The sequence below is a fragment of the Narcine bancroftii genome, unplaced genomic scaffold (genome assembly GCF_036971445.1).
Source record: "Narcine bancroftii isolate sNarBan1 unplaced genomic scaffold, sNarBan1.hap1 Scaffold_121, whole genome shotgun sequence".
NCBI lineage: Eukaryota > Metazoa > Chordata > Chondrichthyes > Torpediniformes > Narcinidae > Narcine > Narcine bancroftii.
In genome coordinates, this window is record NW_027211856.1 from 210,831 (window position 1) to 232,551 (window position 21,721).

A 21,721-nucleotide genomic window follows, 5' to 3' on the forward strand; every position below is an offset into this window, starting at 1 on the left:
TGTTCGTTTGAGATTGGTCACAGTGTTCGAGCTACCATAAGAAAATAGACATCCACACCGAGAGCAGTTCAGTTTAAACAAATGTTTATTACAAATTCAAAAGCTTCTATCCTCTACACCTCTCTCCTTCCCCAAACCATACCCCTTACCCCTATCCCATACCCACACCCCCAAGCTGGTTGCAGCTTCTCCACCTCCCTCGACCAGGACGTTAGCTGGACTCTAGAAGTTCTTCTTGCTGAAAGATGTTGCCACCACTCGGAGAGTCTCAAACTTCAGCAGCGGGACCATGGCTTATATTACCCAAAAACTGCTTACCCAAGCATGTATTCCCAGCGCAGTAAGAAAGATAAGCAAGCAAGCTAGCATGTTAGGCTTCTAAGAAATAACGTAATTTTCAGCTTATCACTTTGAATACAATGGTTATTTTGCATCAAGGCTAGGCCTCTGACAGTCTGTGACGAAAACAAGCAGGAAGATTAAATGTTCTTGGTACACAGATGTCCTTTTGTCAGATAACTGCATCTCTGGCCCCTTGGTGGAATTTAGCTTACGTCTGCTGATTGTAAAAAACAAGCAGGTTCTCAGCCTTGCAGAAGCAAAGGTTGCAAAGGTAAAAAAAAAAAACACGGTTTAAATCTTCTATTACATTCCCTTCCCCATTCCCCTTCCCCTTTCCTTCCCCCGCTCGCCTCCCGGTTCCCCTCCCCCTTCCCATTCCCCTACTCCTAACTCTAACCCCTAACAAACCCTAACCTTAACACTACCGATACCCCCTATCACTACTCCACATCCCCTAACTCTACCCCTACCCCGTCCCCTAACTCTATCTCTACCCCTACGACGTCCCCTAACCCCAACCCTAATTCTGCCCACCTTCCTCTAACCCAAACACTCACCGCACCTCTATCTCCTACTCCTAACCCCTTCCCCTAAACCTAATACAAACCCACTTCCCCGAACTCTCCTAACCCTAAACCTAGACCTAATCCTAGCCCATGTCTCCTAACCCTAACCATGATGTTACCTCAATCCCGGCCCTAACCCTTACTCTCACCCAACCCAAGCCTAAACCCTACCCCTATCCTCTACACCTCTCTCCTTCCCCAAACCATACCCCTTACCCCTATCCCATACCCACACCCCCAAGCCTACCCCTTACTCACCCCGCTTCCATTACCCTCTTTCTCCTACCCCCCTTCCCCTACCACTCCTTCCCCCGGTTAGGGTAGGAAGGGGAAAGGGGGGGAAGGGGAGGTGAAGGGAGGAGGGCTGAGGGAAGGGGAATGTAAGCAGGAGGGGGTTGGGATGGAGGAGGTGCAGGGGAGAAAGGGGGTGTGGGTAAAGGGACATAGAAAATGCAGGGAATGGGGTTGGCAGGGCCAGAGGGAGAAGAAGGGGAGAGATTCAGGCCATCATGATGTTGTCCATCCTCTGTTCAGCTGGGATGCGAGGTTCTTCTGGACTTGTGTCTTGTCTCTGAGATCACTCCTTCTCCTGGGAAGAGAAATACGAGTGATAGAGATGTGGTCTCCGAGGCCTGATCATAATGATTTTGGAGGGTCCCAATTCTTCCCCCATTACCCCCCTCCCTACCCCTTCACACTAGGGCCTTTCCACTTCCTCTGCTTTACCTGAGGAAGTGTGTTTTTGAGAAAAGCACAATCTATCTGTGCAGAGCTCAGAGCACCGTGTCCCCATCAGGCAACACCCTGGTTCACCACTACATGACAGCAAGATGCTGGACAAATCATGGATGGATCAGTCGAGTCCCTTCAGCTGACCCATCTGAACCTACCCCACAACAATATTACCCTTCCCTTCCTCACACCAGTACCCTCTGTTTTTCTTTTATTCCTGTCCCCATATTAAAATCTTTTTTATGCCTTTTTTGGACCAGCCTCCTTTAAATCAAATATTATAACAATTAATATCAAATCACAACGTTACAGTGTTTACAAATATATGTTGATAACATATAAAAAAGAAAAGAAAGGAAAAGAAACTAAGATACGACTGTAGCGGCGGCTACTCTGTTACTGAATGACCTCACAAACAGACGGGTTGAGTTTAGTGAGCAAAAACTCCTTTATTCAGGTCTTATGCTCCGAGCCCGGACCTGGCTGAGAAGCACACCGGGGGCCCTGATGTCACTGGGGGGTCACGTGGGCCGCAGGCTGCGGGCTTCTGAGTCTGGTGCCGAGGTCGGCGAGAAACCCCCGACAGCGCCATTTTGGCTGGCTGCCCCGCCACGTGCGTGACATGAGGGGCTAGATCGCCTGCCTCATGGCTTGCCGCCACACACCCCCCCAGAACCGGCGTCAATGGCCTTTTTTGCCGGGCAGCCTCGCTTCTTGGTTTGAGCCGCAACCACTGCCTCGTTGGGATCGAGGTGTGCTTTCTTTAATCTGTCCACAGTAAACAGTTCCCTCTTACCACTGATGTCTGGTGTGAAGGTGGATCCCGAATGCTGGATGACTCTGTACAGCCCTTCATATAGTCTTTGAGGGAGTGCTGTGGAAGGGCCTCATCTGATAAAAAACATACTCTGTGGAATACAGCTCACTGGGGATGTAAGAGGCCTGTGTGCTATGTCTGGGCGGTGGTGGGGGTGTGAAGGAGTCCAACTGGGCCCGCAGGCAGAGAAGTAAACCGTGCGGTGACTGTTGCAGGTTGTGAGGTGCATTGAGAAACTCACCAGGCAGGGCTAGTGGTTTACCGTAGACCAGATCAGCAGATGACATTTGCAGGTCTTCTTTGGGTGTCGAGCGGATTCCCAGGAGTACCCAAGGCAGCTCATCCACCGAGTTGGGGCCGGTGAGGCAGGCCATAAGTGCCGACTTAAGGTGGCGATGCAATCGTTCGACCAGTCCATTGGCAAGTGGGTGATAGGCCATTGTGTGATGCAGCTCAATTCCCAGTCTGTTGGTGAGCTGTGCCCAGAGTGAGGTGGGCCGGGATGCCGAACCAGGTAACCCAACCTGCTTGGGAACAGGAGTCCGTGGAGACATCTGGCATCGGGATCACCTCAGGTCAACGAGTGGTGCAGTCTACCAATGTGAAAGGATAACAGTTACTTCGGGAAACGGGTAAGGGGCTGGCAATGTCCACATGTATGTGGCTGAAAAGTCTCGGACGTGTTCAAAATCGAGCACGGGCATTCTGGTGTGCTTGTGTACCTTGGAAAGCTGGCAATGGGTGCAGGTTCTGCCCCAGTCCACAATCTGCTTTCGAAGCCCATGCCAGACAAAGTGTTCTGCCACCATATGAACCTTGGACCTGATGGAAGGTTGGAAAAGGTCGTGGATATGGTGAAAACTTGCCTGCGCCACTGCTGGGGAACCACTGGTCACATGGTGCTCATCACTGAGAGGCTTCGGGAGGATCTGGAACCGCAGGCCCATGATGGTAGTCCTGAAGGCCTGCATCTCCTCGTCGGACTTCTGATCCGGGACAAGCTGGTCGTAGTCTAGTCTGGGTATCAGCGAGCAAATGGCCGGTTGGGAGAGCGCTTCAGTAACCACATTGTCTTTCCCTGCCTTGTGCTGAATGTGGGTGGTGAACTCCGATACAAAGGACAGGTGACGGTGTAAGTGGGCCAACCAGGGATCTCTAGCTATAGTGACAGCTTGAGTGAGGGGCTTGTGGTCGGTATAAATTGTGAAAGGCCTCCCCTCCAAGAAATAGCAAAAATGAGGCACAGCAAGGTACATGCCCAGCCACTCACGGTTGAAAGCACTATACTTGCAGTCTAGCGGATGAAGAAGTTGGCTAAAGAATTCCAGTGGTTCCACTGTCCATTAACCTGCTGCTCCAAGACAGCACCAATGGTAGTGGCAGAGGCATTGATGGAGAGCACCATAGGAAGGTCGGTGCGTGGGTGGAGGAGCAGGGTAGCCTTCACGAGGGCAACCTTCGTGGCTTTGAACGCCCTGTTGGCCTCTGGAGTCCAGGCGAGTATCTTGTCCTTGGCGAAGTGTGTCTGCATGATGTGTGCAGCTCCTGGAATGAATCGGTTGTAGAAGTTGACCATACCTGCGAACTCTTGTAGCCCCTTGTGGTTGTCCGGGCATGGAAAATCTCTGATTGCAGTGACCTTCATAGCAGCTGGTGTAGCTCCTTCGGCCATGATGATGTGGGCCAGAAACTTCATGGACTCTTTCCGGAACTGGCATTTGGCCAGGTTGATTGTTAGGCCAGATTCGGCCAGTCGGGAGAAGTGGGTGTGCAGGTGAGACTTGATTTGTGCCCAGTCTCTGCTGGCAACAAGAATGTCATCCAGATAAATGAACATGATATTCAAATCCCTGCGCACCGTATTCATGAGGTGCTGGAAAGTCTGGGTGATGTTCTTGAGCTCGAAAGGCATGCGTAGAAATTCAAACAAGCCGAAGGGGGTGATGATGGCCATTTTGGGGATGTCCTCAGGCTACAATGGGATTTGATGACACACGCGCACCAGATCGACCCTGGAGAATAACCTCGCGCCATGCAGATTGGCCGTAAAATCCTGAATGAGAGGGATGGGGTAAGGGTCAGGTACTGTCGTGTCATTAAGCCATCGCTAATCTCTACAGGGGCGCCAGCCACAGGAGGCTCTGGACCAGGTGGAGCGGCGAGGCCCCAGTTCCTGCAGATGCGAGAACTCCTCTTTCGCTATCTGGAGCTTATCCGGCAGGTTTAACAGTAATGTATAATAAACTATGTCAGATATTGTGACACGAGGTTCACATTGGGGAGAATATTTAACAGTGATATACGGTAGAGTTTGGCAGATACTGTGACATCAAGTTCACATTGGCGAGAAGTTTATGGTGATGTACGGAAGACTGACGCTGATACGGTGACACTGCATTCACAATAAGGAGAAGGTATATCAGTGATATACAATAAACTGTGGAATATACTGTGACACAGTTACACCAGGTTCACATGGTGGAGAATGTTTAACGGTGATGTACAATAAGTTGTGGCAGATACAATAACACCAGGCTCACATTGGGAAGAAGGTTTACTGGTGATGTACGGTAGACTTTGGCAGACTCTGTAACACCAAGTTCACAGTAGTGAGAAGGTATAATAGTGATGTACGATAAACTGTGCCAGATACAGTAAAACTGGTCTCACAATGGGGATAAGGTTTAATGGTGATGTGTGGTAAACTTAGGCTGATACTTTAACACCAAGTTAACAGGGGGAGAATATTTAATGTTGATTAAAGGTAGACTGAGGCAGAAACAGAGGACTGTGAAGGTTTAACAGTGATTTACTATAAATTGTGTCAGATACTGTGACAAGATGGCGTAGAGGGTAGACATGTGGTTCCACCCTTCCCCAGTTAGACTATTAAATGCTCAATTTTAAAAGTTGTAAAATTGATTAAAAATACTGTTTATAGACTTTGGAATAGTCGAGGATCGAAATAGCTGCAAATTTTAAAAAAAGTGAAAACTCAGTTACAGAAGAAATTACCTTACAAAAGTGTTGAAGAATCGAGGCCTAGTTCAAGTTGAAGCAATGGAGTCGTTGACTGGAGTCCCCAAGCCTCAGAAGACTCCTGCCCGGCTTAGTATTACAGCAGCGCCATCTTGTGCAATCGCAAGATGGTGCAGGCTCAGCGATGAGTTTGGCTGGTTTCAACTCATACGCTCGTTAACTCGGGGGCGAGGACGGGCCAACTGCGTGCCTGCAGCATTGCCTGGTGGTCCGGGGGTGCGCAGTGTAGCGTCGGAAGATACACGTGTGCGGTGGGTGGCCCGACCAGGCATGCGCCATGTGTCGAGGGTCCACGAACCTTTGGAGAAGGTGTGGGCTATGGGGGAGCCCGAGTGATGGCCAGCTGACGAGGTAGGCATGCTGTTGTCGGGTGTCCAGACCTGCAGCTGCACTGGAAGAGAACCTACTGCTTTGGAGGAAGAAGAGAGCTCAACTTCATTTGAATTTGAAGAACTGGGGACTGAGGCAAAAGACGGTCGGCCTCAAAGGGAGGTGATGGATCCTGGACTGGATTCTGTGTTTCCAATTCTTGAAGAGATTGCTTAGCTCATGGAAGATATGGCAAATATATCAATGCAGATGACTCATCAGATGACTCAAGGATTTTTGGAAATGAAAACTCAGATGAACACTGTGTGTGAAGAAAGAACTTTTCTGAAGCAAGATATTAATGTAGTTAAGAGTGATGTTACGAGATGGACACGATCAGTGGATACTGTGCAAAATCATTTTAAAAAGATTGAGGAGGCTTTCTTGAATGCAAGAGTCAAGTGGAGAGTAATAGAGAAAAAATGAAAATAGTGGAAGATCCTTTTGTAGATTGGGGGATTCAGAAGAAGGAATTATTGAAGAAGTTGGGCTCATTAGAAAACCAAAGTCGTAGAAATAATGTTATGATAGTAGGTCTTCCGGAAGATATGGAAGGTTTGGATCCGGTGAAGGTTTTGAAGAAATGGATCCCAAAAGTGTAGGGCAGGTAATTCATTCCAGATGGACTGGAATTAGATCGAGCAAACAGAGCGTTAAGGAAGAAACCGTTTCCAGGCCAATTACCACGAGCAGTTTTGATTCGCTGTTTTAAATATCAAGACAGAGAGGTGATCCTCCAATTGGTGGTGCAGAAAACACGGCAAAATCAGGCTCCACTGATGGTTCAAAATAATAGGTTTTTTTTTAAATGCAGATCTGAGTCAAGAAATTATCAGAAGATGCTGAGAATTTAATTCGGCTTAAGAAGTATTGTGGCGAAAGGGATATAAATTTGCTTTTCATTATGCAGCAGTATTGAAAGATTTTTATGGGAATTTTTAATCTCAGTTTTTTGAAAATGACCATGATGCTTTAATATTTGCTAATTCATTGCCAGATGTACGAGGAAATGGGCGATCATCACCATTGTCACCGAAGGGAAGGGTCAATGGGAATGGAAATGGGAAGATTGGAAAATATGGAAAGAATGGGAAAAAAGTTGAATTGAAGCAAAGTCTTCGCAATATTGAAGATCCGGAACAATCATTGGGACTGGAATCACTGGGTTGAATGTTTTTGTTTCAGGACTTTGTGAAAGTCTGACTGGGGGTGGGTGACACTGAGTCCTTTAGTCACCTGCCACTTGTGGACTTTACCACCCCCAGATTTTTAGGGGGCTACTACTTTTGAGTAGATTGTTTTGGGATTGATTTTTCTCTTTTTTTTTGGAACTTTTAAAATAGGTGGGGATTCGAATACAGCGAGACTTAGAAGGGGAGCATTATTTTATAGTAGGATTCACATTTGTGAGAAGGTTTAACAGTGATATACTATGAACTGTGTCAGATACTGTGACACCAGGGTCACAGAGGGATCAGATTTAACGGTGATGTACAGTATGTTGAGGGAGATAATGTGACACCAGATGCACAGTGGGGATAAGTTTTAATGGTGATGTACTGTAGACTGAGGCAGATACAGTGACACCAGGTTCAGAGTTGTAGAGGGTTTAACGATGATGTACGGTAGACTGAGACAGATACTGTGACAATGGGTTCACAGCAGTGAGAATGTTGAATAGTAATGTCCGATAAACTGTGTCAGATACAGAAGTTTAACAGTCATGTACGGTAGACTGAGGTAGATATTGTGACACCAGGTTCACATGGGAATAAGGTTTAACGATGATGTATGGTATGTTGAGATAGATAATGTGACACCAGGTGCACAGTGGGGATAAGGTTTAATGGTGATGTACTGTAGACTGAGGCAGATACAGTGACAGCAGGTTCACAGCGGGGAGGAGGTTTTATGGTGATGTAAGGTAGACTTTGGCAGATACTGTGACACCGAGTTTACAGAAGTAAGAAGGTTTAACTGTGATGTACAATAAACTGTGTCAGTTAACGAGACACCAGATTCACAGTGGGAATCAGGTTTAACAGTGATGTATGGAAGGCTGTGGCAGAAACTTCGACACATGGTTCACAATGGGGAGAGGTTGATCACTAATGTACGATAAACCATGGAAGATACTGTGACAGCAGGTTCACAGTGGGGATAATGTTTTAAGGTGATGTACAGTAGACTGAGGCAGAAACTGTGAGACAGGATTCACATTTGTGAGAAGTTTAACAGTGATGTACTATAAACTCTGTCAGATACTGTGACGCCAGGTGCACAGTGGGTATAAGGTTTAACGATGATGTACGGTAGACTGAGTCAGATACTGTTACTCCGGGTTTTCAGTAGTGAGAAGGTATAAAAGTTATGTTCAATAAACTGTGGCAGATACTGTGAAAGCAGGTTTACTATGGGAATAAGGTTTAACGTTGATAAAAAAAAATAAAATGTGGCAGATAAAGTGACAGAAGTTTCACTGTAAGAAGAAGGTTTAACGGTGATGTAAAATAAAATGTGACAGATAAAGTGACACCAGGTTCACATTGGGGAGAGGTTTAATGGTGATGTACGGAAAACGGAGGCAGATACTGTGACACTGAATTCACAATGTGGAGAAGGTTTATCAGTGATGTACGCTTAACTGTAGAAGATACTGTAACCCCAGGTTCACAGGGGGAATAAGGTTTATCAGTGTTGTACAATAAACTCTGTTAGATACTGTGACCCCAGGTTCAGAGTGGGAAGAATATTGAAGATGATGTACGGTTAACTTTGACAGATATGCTTACGCTGGATTCACTGTAGTGAGAAGGTTTAACAGTGATGTACAATAAATTTTGGCATATACTTTGACATTGTGATGGTACAGATCTATCACCAATGTATATAGTGTATATAGTTACAGTATCTAGACTGTATTTACAGCGATTGGCTGAGAGCTTAGCCACGCCTACTGTCTGGGCCTTAAAGGGTTCTATCCCTAGCCAGGTCGGATCATTCTGGACTGGTCGGCCACCTGTGAAGAGCTCCTGTCTTTTGCTAATAAAAGCCTTGGTTTGTATCAACAAGTCTTTGATTCTTTTGACGAGCTCTACAATTTTATTAGCAAAAAGAAAAAATATTTTTTTTTGAACAGGATAGAGCGTTTGACTCGGCAAGAAGAACTTGACATCGACCCACAGTCAGCTACAGCCTTCAAAGCCTTTAAGTTCTGGCTAATGAACTTTGAAAACTTCCTGAGATTCATTCGGGTGGAGGAGGATAACCAGCGTCTAACATCGTTGCTGTCTATGGTGTCCTTGAGAGTCTACGAGAACATCCAGGATGAGACCACTTACACCACAGCCATAAAGGTACTGAAAGAACTGTATGATCAACCGGTGAACAGAGTTCATGCCCGGCTCATGCTTGCGTCGAGGAAGCAACAGCCCAGCGAGTCCAGCAGGGCATATTTACAAGTATTAAAGGGATTGGGCAAGGACTGTAACTGTGTGGACAAAACTGCTGCCGAGATCACTAGCGACCTTGTCCGGGATGCCTATGTGGCCGGGCTCCGATCGAACGAAGTGAGGCTGTGCTTGCTCGAACAAGGGGTAGAAAAACTAGAGGACATGGTCTGGATTTCGATCACAATGGAGGATGCAGCCTTAACGCCCAATGAGCTCTCTAGGGACTGGACCACACGTTCTGATGTCGGTAGAGTGCCCTTCTACCTACCACCCCCCGAGATACTGATGGCCTATCGGCTGCTGCTACACTGCCCCCTGCGAACCCAAAATGTTATTTCTGCGGGAGGGACAAGCACAGCAGGTCCCAGTCCCCAACAAGAAAAGCCAGGTCCCAGAAGTGCCTTAAAAAGGGCCACTTTGCTGCAGTCTGTAGGTCTAAAATGGCCGCCAGCAAACACAGTGCCTCGTGTGAAGCCCAACCACCACTATCCCATTCAAACTCTTCTTCCCCAGAGCTCTCGTCCAATGAGAGCGAGGGTTCCCTGCACGGCAACACCTAACGTCACGGAAATGCCAAACCCGGAAGGGGCAGCCCACCCTCGCAACCATGGTGTTGGCCCGCCTCTCGCCCCCGTGCGGAACACTCGACCCAGCCACGGTCCCGACTGTGGCAACCGCTGCTGCTGCTGTCGCCACAGACACCCCCGGGGCCGATGCTACTGCTGCCCGCTCCCCGTCTGCCGCTGCCGACGCCGCTGCTGATGTGGCCACCACGACCGACTGGGGACCGGCCGCGGCCAACGCTACCACTGTGGAATATACTGTGACCCCAGGTTCACAGGGGTAATAAGGTTTATCAGTGTTGTACGATAAAATCTGTTAGATACTGTGACCCCAGGTTCAGAGTGGGAAGAATGTTGAAGGTGATGTACGGTTAACTTAGACAGATAATGCTGACACCGGATTCACTGGAGTGAGAAGGTTTAACAGTGATGTACAATAAATTCTGGCATATACTTTGACATTGTGATGGTACAGATCTATCACGAATGTATATAGTGTATATAGTTACAGCGATTGGCTGTAACTATATTGGGGAGAAGGTTTAATGGTGATGTATGGTAGAGGGAGGCAGATATTGTGACACCAGGCTCATTGTATTGTTCATTTATCTTAATTACTATATCTAATTTATATGCTCCATTTTTTTGTGGTAACTTCCAAACATTCCATAAACTTCAATTCTAGTCAGATTTTGTTAATTTAAATAGGTCACCACTAAAAGCCCAAATTGTTTGGTTACTAAAGTACGCTGCACAAAATTAAATTCTTTACCTGGGTTTGGTTCAACGGCACTTCAGTCTCCTTCATTATTTTTTCAGTCCCATGTTTTGTGCTTTCTGCTTTGCTCAGCCAATTCCCCAAATGGGCATCCAGCCTCTGTCTTCTCAGCTTGACCCAACGTCTCCTCTGTAAACTTAAGCAAACCAAGGAGACCAAAGTTTTCACATCTGCATTTTCAAAAACAAAAATGACGCTGTGACTTGCAGTTTCAACAGATAGCAACCTGAAAGTTAAATACAATAATCTGCATCAGGAAGATTAACGGGCTTTTTAAAAAAAATAATTTCCACTATTGAAAGAAAACTCCTCTGGGAACACCAGGCTCTTGTTGAACAATTCCTGTTGTATTCCTCAAAATGGTTTGAATCTTGATTTCAAGCAAAGTCATTTGGTGAGATTGTTGGTCCAGAACAAACCCTGCCCACACACTCCCTTGAATACCTGTAAAGTCCTGGCTCAGCTCTGCTCGATGCTAAAGCTATCAGAGATTTTCTGATGATATAACGGTTTTCAGATGATGATTCGTTGAGCACAAATAAACACTAATGCTTCCCTGAACAACACACCTCTATCTGAAAACCAACAAGAACCTTCCCGAGTGGTAAACATTCACCTTTTGTGCACCAAAGTCTGGTGAGCTTTTGATATGTTCAATTCTGTGCACAGTATAAGAATGGCCTGCAAACAGTGGACTTGGAGGAATGAGAAGTGAGATTGGACTGTGAATCAAGGAACTTTTCTGAACTTACACATACATTACACACACGTGCACTTAGAATTAGAAGGGGGGGGGTAAGTTAGGTAAAGTAAGTTAGTAAAATGGTGATAAGTTAAAGAGTAATTCTGTTTTCATGTTTAAAGATAATTAAAATCAACTTTTATTTAAGCAACCTTTTGTCTTGATGAATATCTATTGCTGCTGTGTTTTGGGATCCTCTGGTCTCGTAACAAAGCACCAAGCTTCAGAACAACCCGAATTCTTTAGGTTGTGATATTTGTTCATAATTGGGCCCCGGCATCTTTTGAAAGTTATTATTTGACTCTTCAATAATTTTTGGTAAATATCAACAAGACATAATATCATTTCACTGTTGTGTTTGTGTCGTTGGACAATTCCCTTTCCATTCAATCAGAATTAGAGTTTTGGGTGCCGTATTTGAGAAAAGATGTGCTGGTGTTGGAGAAGGTCAGAGATGATTTACTGGAATTATATCAGGAATGAAAGGGTTAGTGTATGAGGAGCAATTGTCGACTCTTCGACTGTACTAGTTGGAGTACAGAAGGATAAGGGGGTCCTCAGAGGCATTTCAAATAATGGAAGGCCTGGACAGAGTACATATGGCAAAGATGTTTCCCATGGTAGGGGATTCTAGGACAGGAGAGCATAATTTCAGGATAAAAGGGTGTCAATTTAAAACAAATGTGGAACAAATTATTTTGTCAGTGGATCGTGAATCTGTGGAATTGAGGTCATTGGGCGTATTTCAGGCAGAGATTGACAGGTATTTGATTAGTCAAGGAATCAAGGGTAATGGGGAGAGAGCTGGGCAGTGGGGCTGAGTGCAAGAATAGTGGAATAGACTCAAAGGGCGTACTTCTACTCCTTTATCTTGTGATCTATATCCTGCTGGAGACCTAGACAACCTTCCTGTTGTTTTCCATTCTTAGAAAACAGTCTGCATCATGTGTTTATGTCATGTGAACCCATTTCCGATTGAATCGCATGCTACACGTGACCCACACTCCTCCAGGATATTTGCTCTCATGTTATGCCATTTTAGCCAATTCAATAAGATAACTAAAGACAGCTGCGTTTCTCTCAATGCAAATTCTACATTGACAGGACTACATCTTCCTCATTTTGAAAATTAGTATCGAACAGCTCAAATGAGATTTCTTGCTTCTTTTTTTGAAAGGGAAAAAATTGCCATGGGTTAAATTTGAATCAAATAAAATAGGAGAGAGGAAAAGCAGAAGAATTTATATCCAAGTGGGAATTGAAATTAATGGTTGGTGATAAAGATAAACCATTGTTGAAACATTTGATTAATATATGGAATAAAATAAATTATGAAATTGGTGTAAGTGGATATACAAATCCTCGTCTCTTTTTCGAAGGATCATCAATTTCTGAATAGCTGATTTCGTAAAGGGATTATAAATGTTGAAGATTGTGATGAAAGGGGTAAAATAATGTCATTTGAGCAACTGAGAAATAAATATCGTATAACTCATTGCAATCTTTTTTGCTCTTTCCAACTAAGGAAATATTTGAAGGATAAGTTAGGACCAACCATGTTGTACTGAAATAGAAATTCCTTATAAAGAGGAATTGTTAAAATGTTTACTTCGATAATGTATTCTTTATTGCTAGTAGGAATTTTTAAATGAGGAGTTCATAAGTCTAGACAAATGTGGGAAATGGATTTGAATGTTGTAGTAATGTATGATATAAATTAGTTCAGTATAATTGTTTTTACATCAGTCATGTACCAGATGTCAGCAAGGATTTTATCTGAAAGCTACACCTAGAATCAGGTGACTCACGCAGTTGGATATGAAAAGCACTGCAGGAAGCTGATTTGGCAATAGGGATCATGTGATCCAGGGGAGTTGTATTAATTCACTTCAACTCAGCAGTCTGGAATTATTGACCAGAGTTCCACACTACAGCAGTGAGGAAGGAATTTACAACTAGTTTTTCTTCTACAGTTACTTCTTACACTAGAGAAATTGATTAGAATAAAATCAGAATTATCAGATCAATGTTTTAAGTGTGGTGAAGATGTAGCAACTTTCTTGCATTCAACTTATCTTTGTCCTAATGTAAGATCTTTTTAGGGAGAATTATAAATTTTTTGAAACAAGCTACAGGAGATGTTTTTCCGCAAAATCAAACTTTATTTTTATTAGGAAATATTGAATGAACAAGGCCCAAATTAAAACTATTAATATATCAATTGATATTTGTTAAATTAGCCTTAGTGGTGATGAGGAAATGTATTTCATTAGTTGGAAATCAGATATATTTTTAGGGATGCCAAGATGACATGCAAACATTCAAAGTTGTATTCTTTTGGAAAAAATTACATATAGCTTGAGAAATATATACTCTATGCTTTTCCAAATTTGGCACATGAATATTCAAATATTAGGCTTCAATTTGTAATAATGCCCTTTCCATCCCTCTAGACATGGGAGATTCTCCTCTAAGTTGTAAAATTTTAATTTAGATGTGTTAAATTTCCTCGGCACCGCGAACTCTAAGGAAGCGCAGGACTAGCGCAGGGCACCAGAAAACAAGAAGACCAAACCCCATCAACATCTTTGAAGCAGAGGATTCAATCCACAGGTCAGTGACAATGGAAGCAGACCAGTGAGGGGTTCTGCAGCTGAAGGACCCACACAGGTGACAGGCTGTTGGTGACTTGAGGAGAGGAACCCACGCAGGCTGTGGGCTTCCGGATAAAGCAGTCAAGGAACTCACACCAGGCCGTGGATTCCTAGAGACTGGTTGAAAACTGGCTAAAAGGGTGTCAGACCTGGGATATGAGTGGGTGCTGAAGTATTCCTAATCGTGTCAGAGGTTCAAAACTGGAGCTCGCATTACCAATGGCTTGGATTGGTCTGTGAGCACTGAAAGAGAATCCACAGACCCTCAGTGACTTGACCCAGGATTCGGGATGGTGGGGGTGGGGGAGAGTGACTCTCTTTTCCTTCCTTCTCTGGCTGCAAGAGGCATTTCAGCCAATTTCTGCCAATGGCGAATCTGTCTGTCTTTCACCAAGAAAAAAACAATTTTGTGTGATATGACACATTTTAAATACATGAGAGTAAATTGTCTCCTGAAATAGAGAGAGAGGTTCAAGTTTCAAACTATTATAAACTCCACTCACCAGAGCTACCTGGATTATACCTCTTCCCACTTATTTTTTTGCAAGGACACCATTAATTTTATCACAACTCCTCTGCTGCATCTGTCCTGTGACAGATTATATATTTTACATTGTATATAGAGATGTTTTTGAAGGATAGATTGTAGGAGTTGTATAGGTCACAAACAAATACAAACACTTTGCAAAACAGCTCTTACTTAAAATGCAAGAGCTTTGCCGAGAGTGAGTCATGCAGGCGCCGAGAGCCGCCGAGAGCCTTTGCAAAGACTGTCTAGCTAAATAATTTTAAAAGCAGGTGCAAAATGGAATATTGTTTTTAAAACAACATATTATTGGACTCAGATGTTAACTGTTCTAAGAAGGTCATGTGCTTTTGCAAGCAGAGAGGAGACACCAAATAGGCTTTTTGCTAAAAGAGAGAGAGATGGCAAGCTGGCATCTTGTTGAAACCCCATTTTGAAGACGGTTTGTGAGTTCTCAGTTCAGCCTGTTGAAAAACCTTGTTCTACATACAAGAGAAAATGGCTGGCTAGAAATGGTGTTTCACCTGAAATAAGTGAAACAAAAGGAACTCAATGGTGACCTGCAGAGGAGGTTATCATTTGGAAAACTCTGATGGTGAAAGTTTCTTTGGCAAGACACCAAAGTGGCTGATCAGAGGGAATCAGTTTTTGTGTGTCCAATGAGCAAGAAATCCCTCTCTGAAACCAACAAGAGCCTTCGTGGAGGGTAAACATTTACTTTTAAGCACCAGAGCTTGGTGAAAAGTCATAAATGTTGAATTCTGTGCACAGTATAAGAATTGATAGATACCGGTGAACTTGTAGGAGTGTCAAAGAACTTTATACACATTAAATACACCTGTGCTTAGAATTAGAAAGGGTTAATGTTAGGCAGTTACATTAATAGTGATAGTTTAAAGTTTCATCCTGTTTTTTTGTTTCAAGGAAATTAAAAAGACATTTGTTGAAGTATCCGTTTGTCTTGGTGATTTTCTATTGCTGCTAGGTTTTGGGGTCCTCTGGGCCTGTAACAACCCCAAGTTTAGGTCTTCATACCTGGATACCCAAAATGTCTTATTTCTTCAATAATTGCCGATTCCCCCATACATTCATTGATAAAGCCTGCAACCATATCTCCAATTATCTTTCTGCCTTTACCCCATCTCCTTTCTGGCAAAACACGGACAGAATCCCGCAGATTTCTCACTTACCACCCATCAGCTGCCACATCTGACACGTTATCCTTGGACACTTCCAACATCAGCACCATCCTCTAACCTGCTACATCTAACCCGCTCCACTCATATCCTTTTTTCATAGGTGCACGTCTTTCTGTGACTCCCTCGAAGGCACTTCCCTCTCCACCCACCACCACCTGATGCACTCCCCATTGGAACTGCAGAAATTGCCAAACTTGTCCCTACATCTCCTCTCACCTCCATCCAAGGCCACAATCAGGCCTTCCAGGTGAGGCAGTGTTTCACATGCATCCAATCCAACCTAATCTAATACATTTGGTAGACTCAGCTGACCTCAATATCAGCAAGACCAAATACAGACTGGGTGGCCATTTTGCTAAATACATGTGCTCCGTGGATCTAAACTTGAGCTTCCTGTGACCTACCATATCAATTCTCGAACCCTTCCAGCAACATGTCTGTTGGCCCCATCCTTCGCCAGGATGAGGGCAAACAATCTTAAAGAAAACACATTATATTCCTCCTGGGTAGCCTTAAACTCTACAGCATGAACACGAATGTTTCTAATTTAAGCAGCCACTCACCTCTGTCTGATTTCACTGTTTCCATCTCTTGATCTACTACCCATTTGAATATAATTACTCCTTTAAGGCAGAAGACTTGACAGTGGTGTTTTCCCCATATAGCTTACATAGATACATAGAAGATAGGAGCAGGAGTGGGTCATTCGACCCTTCGAGCCCGCTCCGCCATCCAAAGAGATCATGGCTGATCTTAAAGTGCAGTACCCCGTCCCCGCCTTCTCTCCGTAACCCCTAATTCCCTTATACTGAAGAAATATATCTAATTCCCTCTTAAATATATTCAATGAACCTGCCTCTACTGCCCTCTGTGGCAATGAATTCCACAGATTCACCACCCTCTTGGTAAATAAATTCCTCCTCATCTCAGTCATAAATGGTTTGCCTATTATCCTCGAACCATGGCCCCGGGTTCTGGACTCCCCCACCATTTGAAACATTCCTTCCGCATCCATTCTGTCCAGTCCTGCCAGAATTTTATATGTCTCTATGAGATCCCCTCTCAATCTTCTCAACTCCAGTGAGTTCAATCCCAATTTGCGCAATCTTTCCTCATAAGTCATTCCTGCCATTCCAGTTATCAGCCTGGTGAATCGCCTCTGCACTCCCTCCATTGCAAGAACATCCTTCCTCAGATAAGGTGACCAAAACTGCACACAATACTCCAGGTGTTGTCTCACCAAGGCTCTGTACAGCTGCAGTAAGATATCCTTATTCATATACTCAAACCCTCTTGATATGAAGGCCAACATACCATTTGCCTTTTTAACCGCCTGCTGTACCTGCATGCTCACCTTCAGTGACTGGTGCTCAAGAACCCCCTAGGTCTCTCTGCACTTCCCCATCTCCCAATCTATTGCCATTCAAATAGTAATCTGCCCTCTGGTTTGTATTACCAAAGTGGATAACCTCACATTTATCCACATTGTAGTGCATTTGCCTGTATCTGCCCAGTCCCCCAATTTATCCAAATCACACTGGAGCTTCCTGACCCCCTCTTCAGTGCACACTAGCTTAGTGTCGTCTGCAAATTTGGAGATATTACATCCAATCCCCTCATCTAGATCATTAAAGTAAATTGTGAACAGTTGGGGTCCCAATACAGATCCCTGTGGCACCCCACTGGTCACCGCCTGCCACTCAGAAAACGAGCCATTTATCCCAACTCTCTGTCTTCTATCTGCCAGCCAGTTCTCAATCCACATCAATACCTTGCCCCTAATCCCATGAGCCTTGATTTTGCATGCCAGACATTTATGTGGGACCTTATCGAAGGCCTTTCGGAAGTCCAGGTACACCACATCCACTGGCTCTCCCCCATCTATATTACCTGTTACCATCTCAAAGAATTCCAATACATTTGTCAAGCACGATTTTCCTTTTGTAAATCCATGTTGACTCTGTCCGATCCCTTCTCTGCTAGTCATAGGCTCCGCTATTACATCCTTAATAATGGATTCCATCATTTTGCCCACTACTGATGTAAGCCTCACCGGCCTATAATTCCCCGCTTTTTCTCTACCCCCCTTTTTAAATAGTGGGGTAACATTAGCTACCCTCCAATCCATGGGCACTGATCCTGAGTCTATTGAGTTCTGGAAAATAATTCAGAATGTCCACTTCCTTAAGTACACTAGGATGTAGATTATCAGGCCCTTGGGATTTATCAGCCTTCAATCCCTTCAATTTCCCCAAGACCATGTCCTTAGAGATACTGATTTCATTCACCTCCTCCCTTACATTAGTCTCTATGTTTCCCAACATCCTTGGGAGGTTATTTGTATCCTCTCTTGTGAAAACAGAACTAAAGTAAGAATTTAATTGGTCTGCCATTTCCTTATTCCCCATTATATATTCCCCTGATTCTGACCGCAAGGGACTGTGAGAGATTAGAAAAACTGACATTGCAATATGAACATGAAGAAATGAAGAAAATAAAATTGATACATAAGTAAATGAATGAAGCCAGTGCAAACAACATGAGACATGGATATTGGAAGGCAGGAAGCTGACACTGTCTGAGTAAGATAAGAATCTCCTACACCAGCAAGTTCACTGAATGAAGGAGAGAAGGACAGACAATTGAGAATAGAAGTAGAGTTAGTCTGAACGAGATAAGGGTCGCCAAGCCCCAGATAGAATTAGCAAGGCTTGCATAAATAATTAGAAGACCTTAGACAGTATTAGCAAGTTATACATATATAATTAGTAAGCCATACAACAGATTTTTCAAGTATGCGTATTTAACTAGTAAACCCTAGACAAGATTAACGAACCCTGCAGATGAAGGGACTGTAGCCCTGAGAGTCGGGAAGGTGTGAATGGGGACAAGGGCTAGGATGTGAATAAGGACAATGGGAATAATGGCAAAAGAAGACACCGACAGGATACCCCCTGGTCCTCCAAGTATACTGAAACTGCACGTAGGTAGGAAGGATTGCCTCTGCCAAACCCATCCAGGGGGCAGAAGAATGTAAGGGGGAGGGTATTCTGATACTGAAATTTACTGTATAAAAGTTGGGTGAGCCCCAGTGTATGTGTGTATTCCCAGGGTAAGGGGAAGCACCCAACTTTGCATTGTTGTTGTAATAAATGTTCTTTGTTCTCAATATTTGTCTCGAGCAATTTCTTTAAAGGTACTTCTATTTCTAACAAATGGGGGCTCGTCCAGGATAACACTCCCTCCACTGACAGAGTGCCCGACGACGAGAGTAGGTGCATCCCGGCTGATTCAGCTGGACTCACGGACGACGGATGGCTGGTCAGTGGAAGAAGCGAGTGATATCCGAGAAGAGGCATTGAGAACAAACGACGGAAGAACGTTAAGGAAGCGCGCTAGAGCCTTGCTACTGGAACCCGGTAAGAGGAATTTTACTTGCCTATCAGTATGGGAAATATGGGTAGCAAGGAAGAGAGTCCTGGTAAAGGATGTGAGGATCAGATAACTACACACAGCCCGCTTGGGTTGATGTTATCTGACTGGGGCACGGGAAGGACCCGTGGAAAGGACAAACTGACCATGGTCAGGTATTGTTGTAGGGACTGGGTTAAATACCCGATAAAAGGGAGCTCCGTGTACTGGCCAAAACTCGGATCCGAGGATGACTGGATGTGTCAAGCTTTGAACATCTGGCTCTATCAAAACCAGAGAGAGAACCTAGAGAGCAAGGAATATGCAGCCTGCTGGCTTAGGGGATCGTGTGATCAATTGGTTTTGAAAGAAAAAGAGTACAGGGACAAGAGAGAGGAGGAACCTTTTGTCCCTGAAACACAAGGGTGGGATGTGCTACATTCCCTCCCTCCACCTTATGTTCCTCCTATGCCGGCTCCTATCTTTCCTCCCCCTCCTATAACCTACCCTTCTGCACCTTCCCCACCTCCCCCATCACTAGAGAAGAAAGAAGAGAGCAGGAGTGGTATGATGACTCGCTCACAAAGCACTCGATTACCACCCCCGTTGACAGGAGAGAGAGGAAACTTTAATTCAGAACAGTGTGAGACTCTTCAGGAAGAAAGGGCAGAGCCCCCCAATCCATCTCCCAGGGGGCAGGAACCCAGACCTAATAAGCCAGAAACCAACTGGATGCGACCCCTGCGGGAAGTTCCCGTAGGAGAGGGTCTCGGTTTCGTAAATGTGCCCCTGACCAGTACTGAAGTGCGTAACTTTAAGAAAGAACTCACTTCCCTGATAGAAGATCCCCAGGGATGTGCCGAACAGTTAGACCAATTTTTGGGACCAAATCTATATACTTGGGAGGAGTTAACATCTATCTTTAGGACCCTGTTTACTTTGGATGAGCGTGGAATGATCCGCCAGGCAGGGATTAAAGTCTGCGATAGGGATCACCAAGGGGGACTAGATGCGGTACCCGGAGAAACTAAATTCCCCTTGGCAAGACCTAATTGGGATAAAAATACCAATGACGGTCGGGTATTGATGGAAGAGTACAGGGTTAATTTGATAAGAGGAATCAAGGAATCTGTCCCAAAGAGACAGAATTTCAAGAAAGCCTTTGAGGTTCCCCAAGGTCCCGACGAGACCCCCTCCGCATTTCTGAATAGATTGCGCACGGCAATACAGCAATATGGGGGTCTCGACATAGAATCCCCAGCAGGGCAACAATTGGTACTAACTGGTTTTGTTACCAACTCAGCCCCAGACATTAGAAGAAAATTACAAAAAACAGAAAACTGGCATGAGCAAGGAATTACCCAGCTACTACAGATTGCACAGAAAGCATTTGTCCAGAGGTCTGAAGATAAGCAAATAGGGAAGGCAAAAACATTAATCCAAGCAGTCAGAGAGGTAGTAGATGAGCGACATAAAAAGGATAGGGACTGTGTGCCAGCTCCTGTATGCGGTGAGGGAAGCCACGGGTGGGGAAGTGCAGACCCCAGTGGATGGAGGAGTAGAGGAGGATTCCGGGGATGAAGACCCTTCCCGGGGCACCTTAGAAACCCAGGTAGAGATTGGGAAATGGGAACATTTGTCTGTTTCCATTGTAAAAAGGAAGGACACTTTAAAAAGGATTGCCCACTGCGAGCCAGGGACACACGATCCTATGCCCCGATGGAAGCAGATTATGAATAGGGGGGTCACGGTTCTCAGTCAATACACACTGTGGGGCTGCACGGAGAACCATTAGTTAATTTATGCATAGGACCCCACAGTGACAACATGATATTTTTAGTTGATTCTGGAGCAGCCCGATCTAGTATTTTACACCAACCAAAGGGGGTTAAAATAGAAGGGACAATGATAGTTTCGGGGGTGGGAGGAAGAGACTTCACAGTCCCTGTATTAAGAGAGGTCAGAATCCAAATGGGAAATAAGGTAATAGTAGAGGATCTTCTACTACTTCCCCAGGCTGGAGTATGCTTATTAGGACGAGACTTACAGCACCAATTGGCTATCGGTACCAGACCACTAGAATCAGGCATTGGGGTTCAATTTTATATTTTAAGCGAGGAAGATCGAGAACTTATCAATCCAAGAGTATGGTCAGAAAAAGGCAATAGAGGAGTTTTAGACATTCCTCCCCTCCAAGTTACTTTAAAAGACTCGCAACAAACAATTAGAAGAAAACAATACCCAATTCCTATGGCTGGCCGCAAAGGTCTGCAGCCCGTAATTGACCAGCTGCTTAAAGATGGTATACTCGAACCTTGTATGTCACCCTTTAATACCCCGATTTTACCTGTCCAGAAACCAGACGGTACCTATCGATTAGTACAGGACTTAAGGGAGTTGAACAAAATCATTCTCACCCGTCACCCTGTTGTACCTAATCCCTATACGATCATGAGTAAAATCGATCCCCATAGTAAATGGTTTAGTGTGATTGACCTCAAAGATGCTTTCTGGACCTGTCCGTTAGCAAC

At 44.6% G+C, this 21,721-nt stretch overlaps 1 protein-coding gene across 2 annotated transcripts in view; it reads left to right on the top strand.

Annotated features, from left to right (window-relative positions):
* LOC138750352 (uncharacterized) overlaps window positions 1-21,721 on the top strand; it is a 68,068-nt gene that overhangs the window by 41,652 nt on the left and 4,695 nt on the right. Inside the window, exons 3-5 of one of the 2 annotated variants that reach the window (XM_069912427.1) lie at window positions 9,005-11,294; window positions 13,895-14,013; window positions 18,216-19,198. In XM_069912427.1, the coding sequence (XP_069768528.1) occupies window positions 9,087-10,079 (993 nt within the window). In that variant the 5' untranslated portion in view covers window positions 9,005-9,086 and the 3' untranslated portion in view covers window positions 10,080-11,294; window positions 13,895-14,013; window positions 18,216-19,198. The remainder of the gene's footprint in view (window positions 1-9,004; window positions 11,295-13,894; window positions 14,014-18,215; window positions 19,199-21,721) is intronic. The other variant, XR_011349278.1, reaches the window with a different exon arrangement.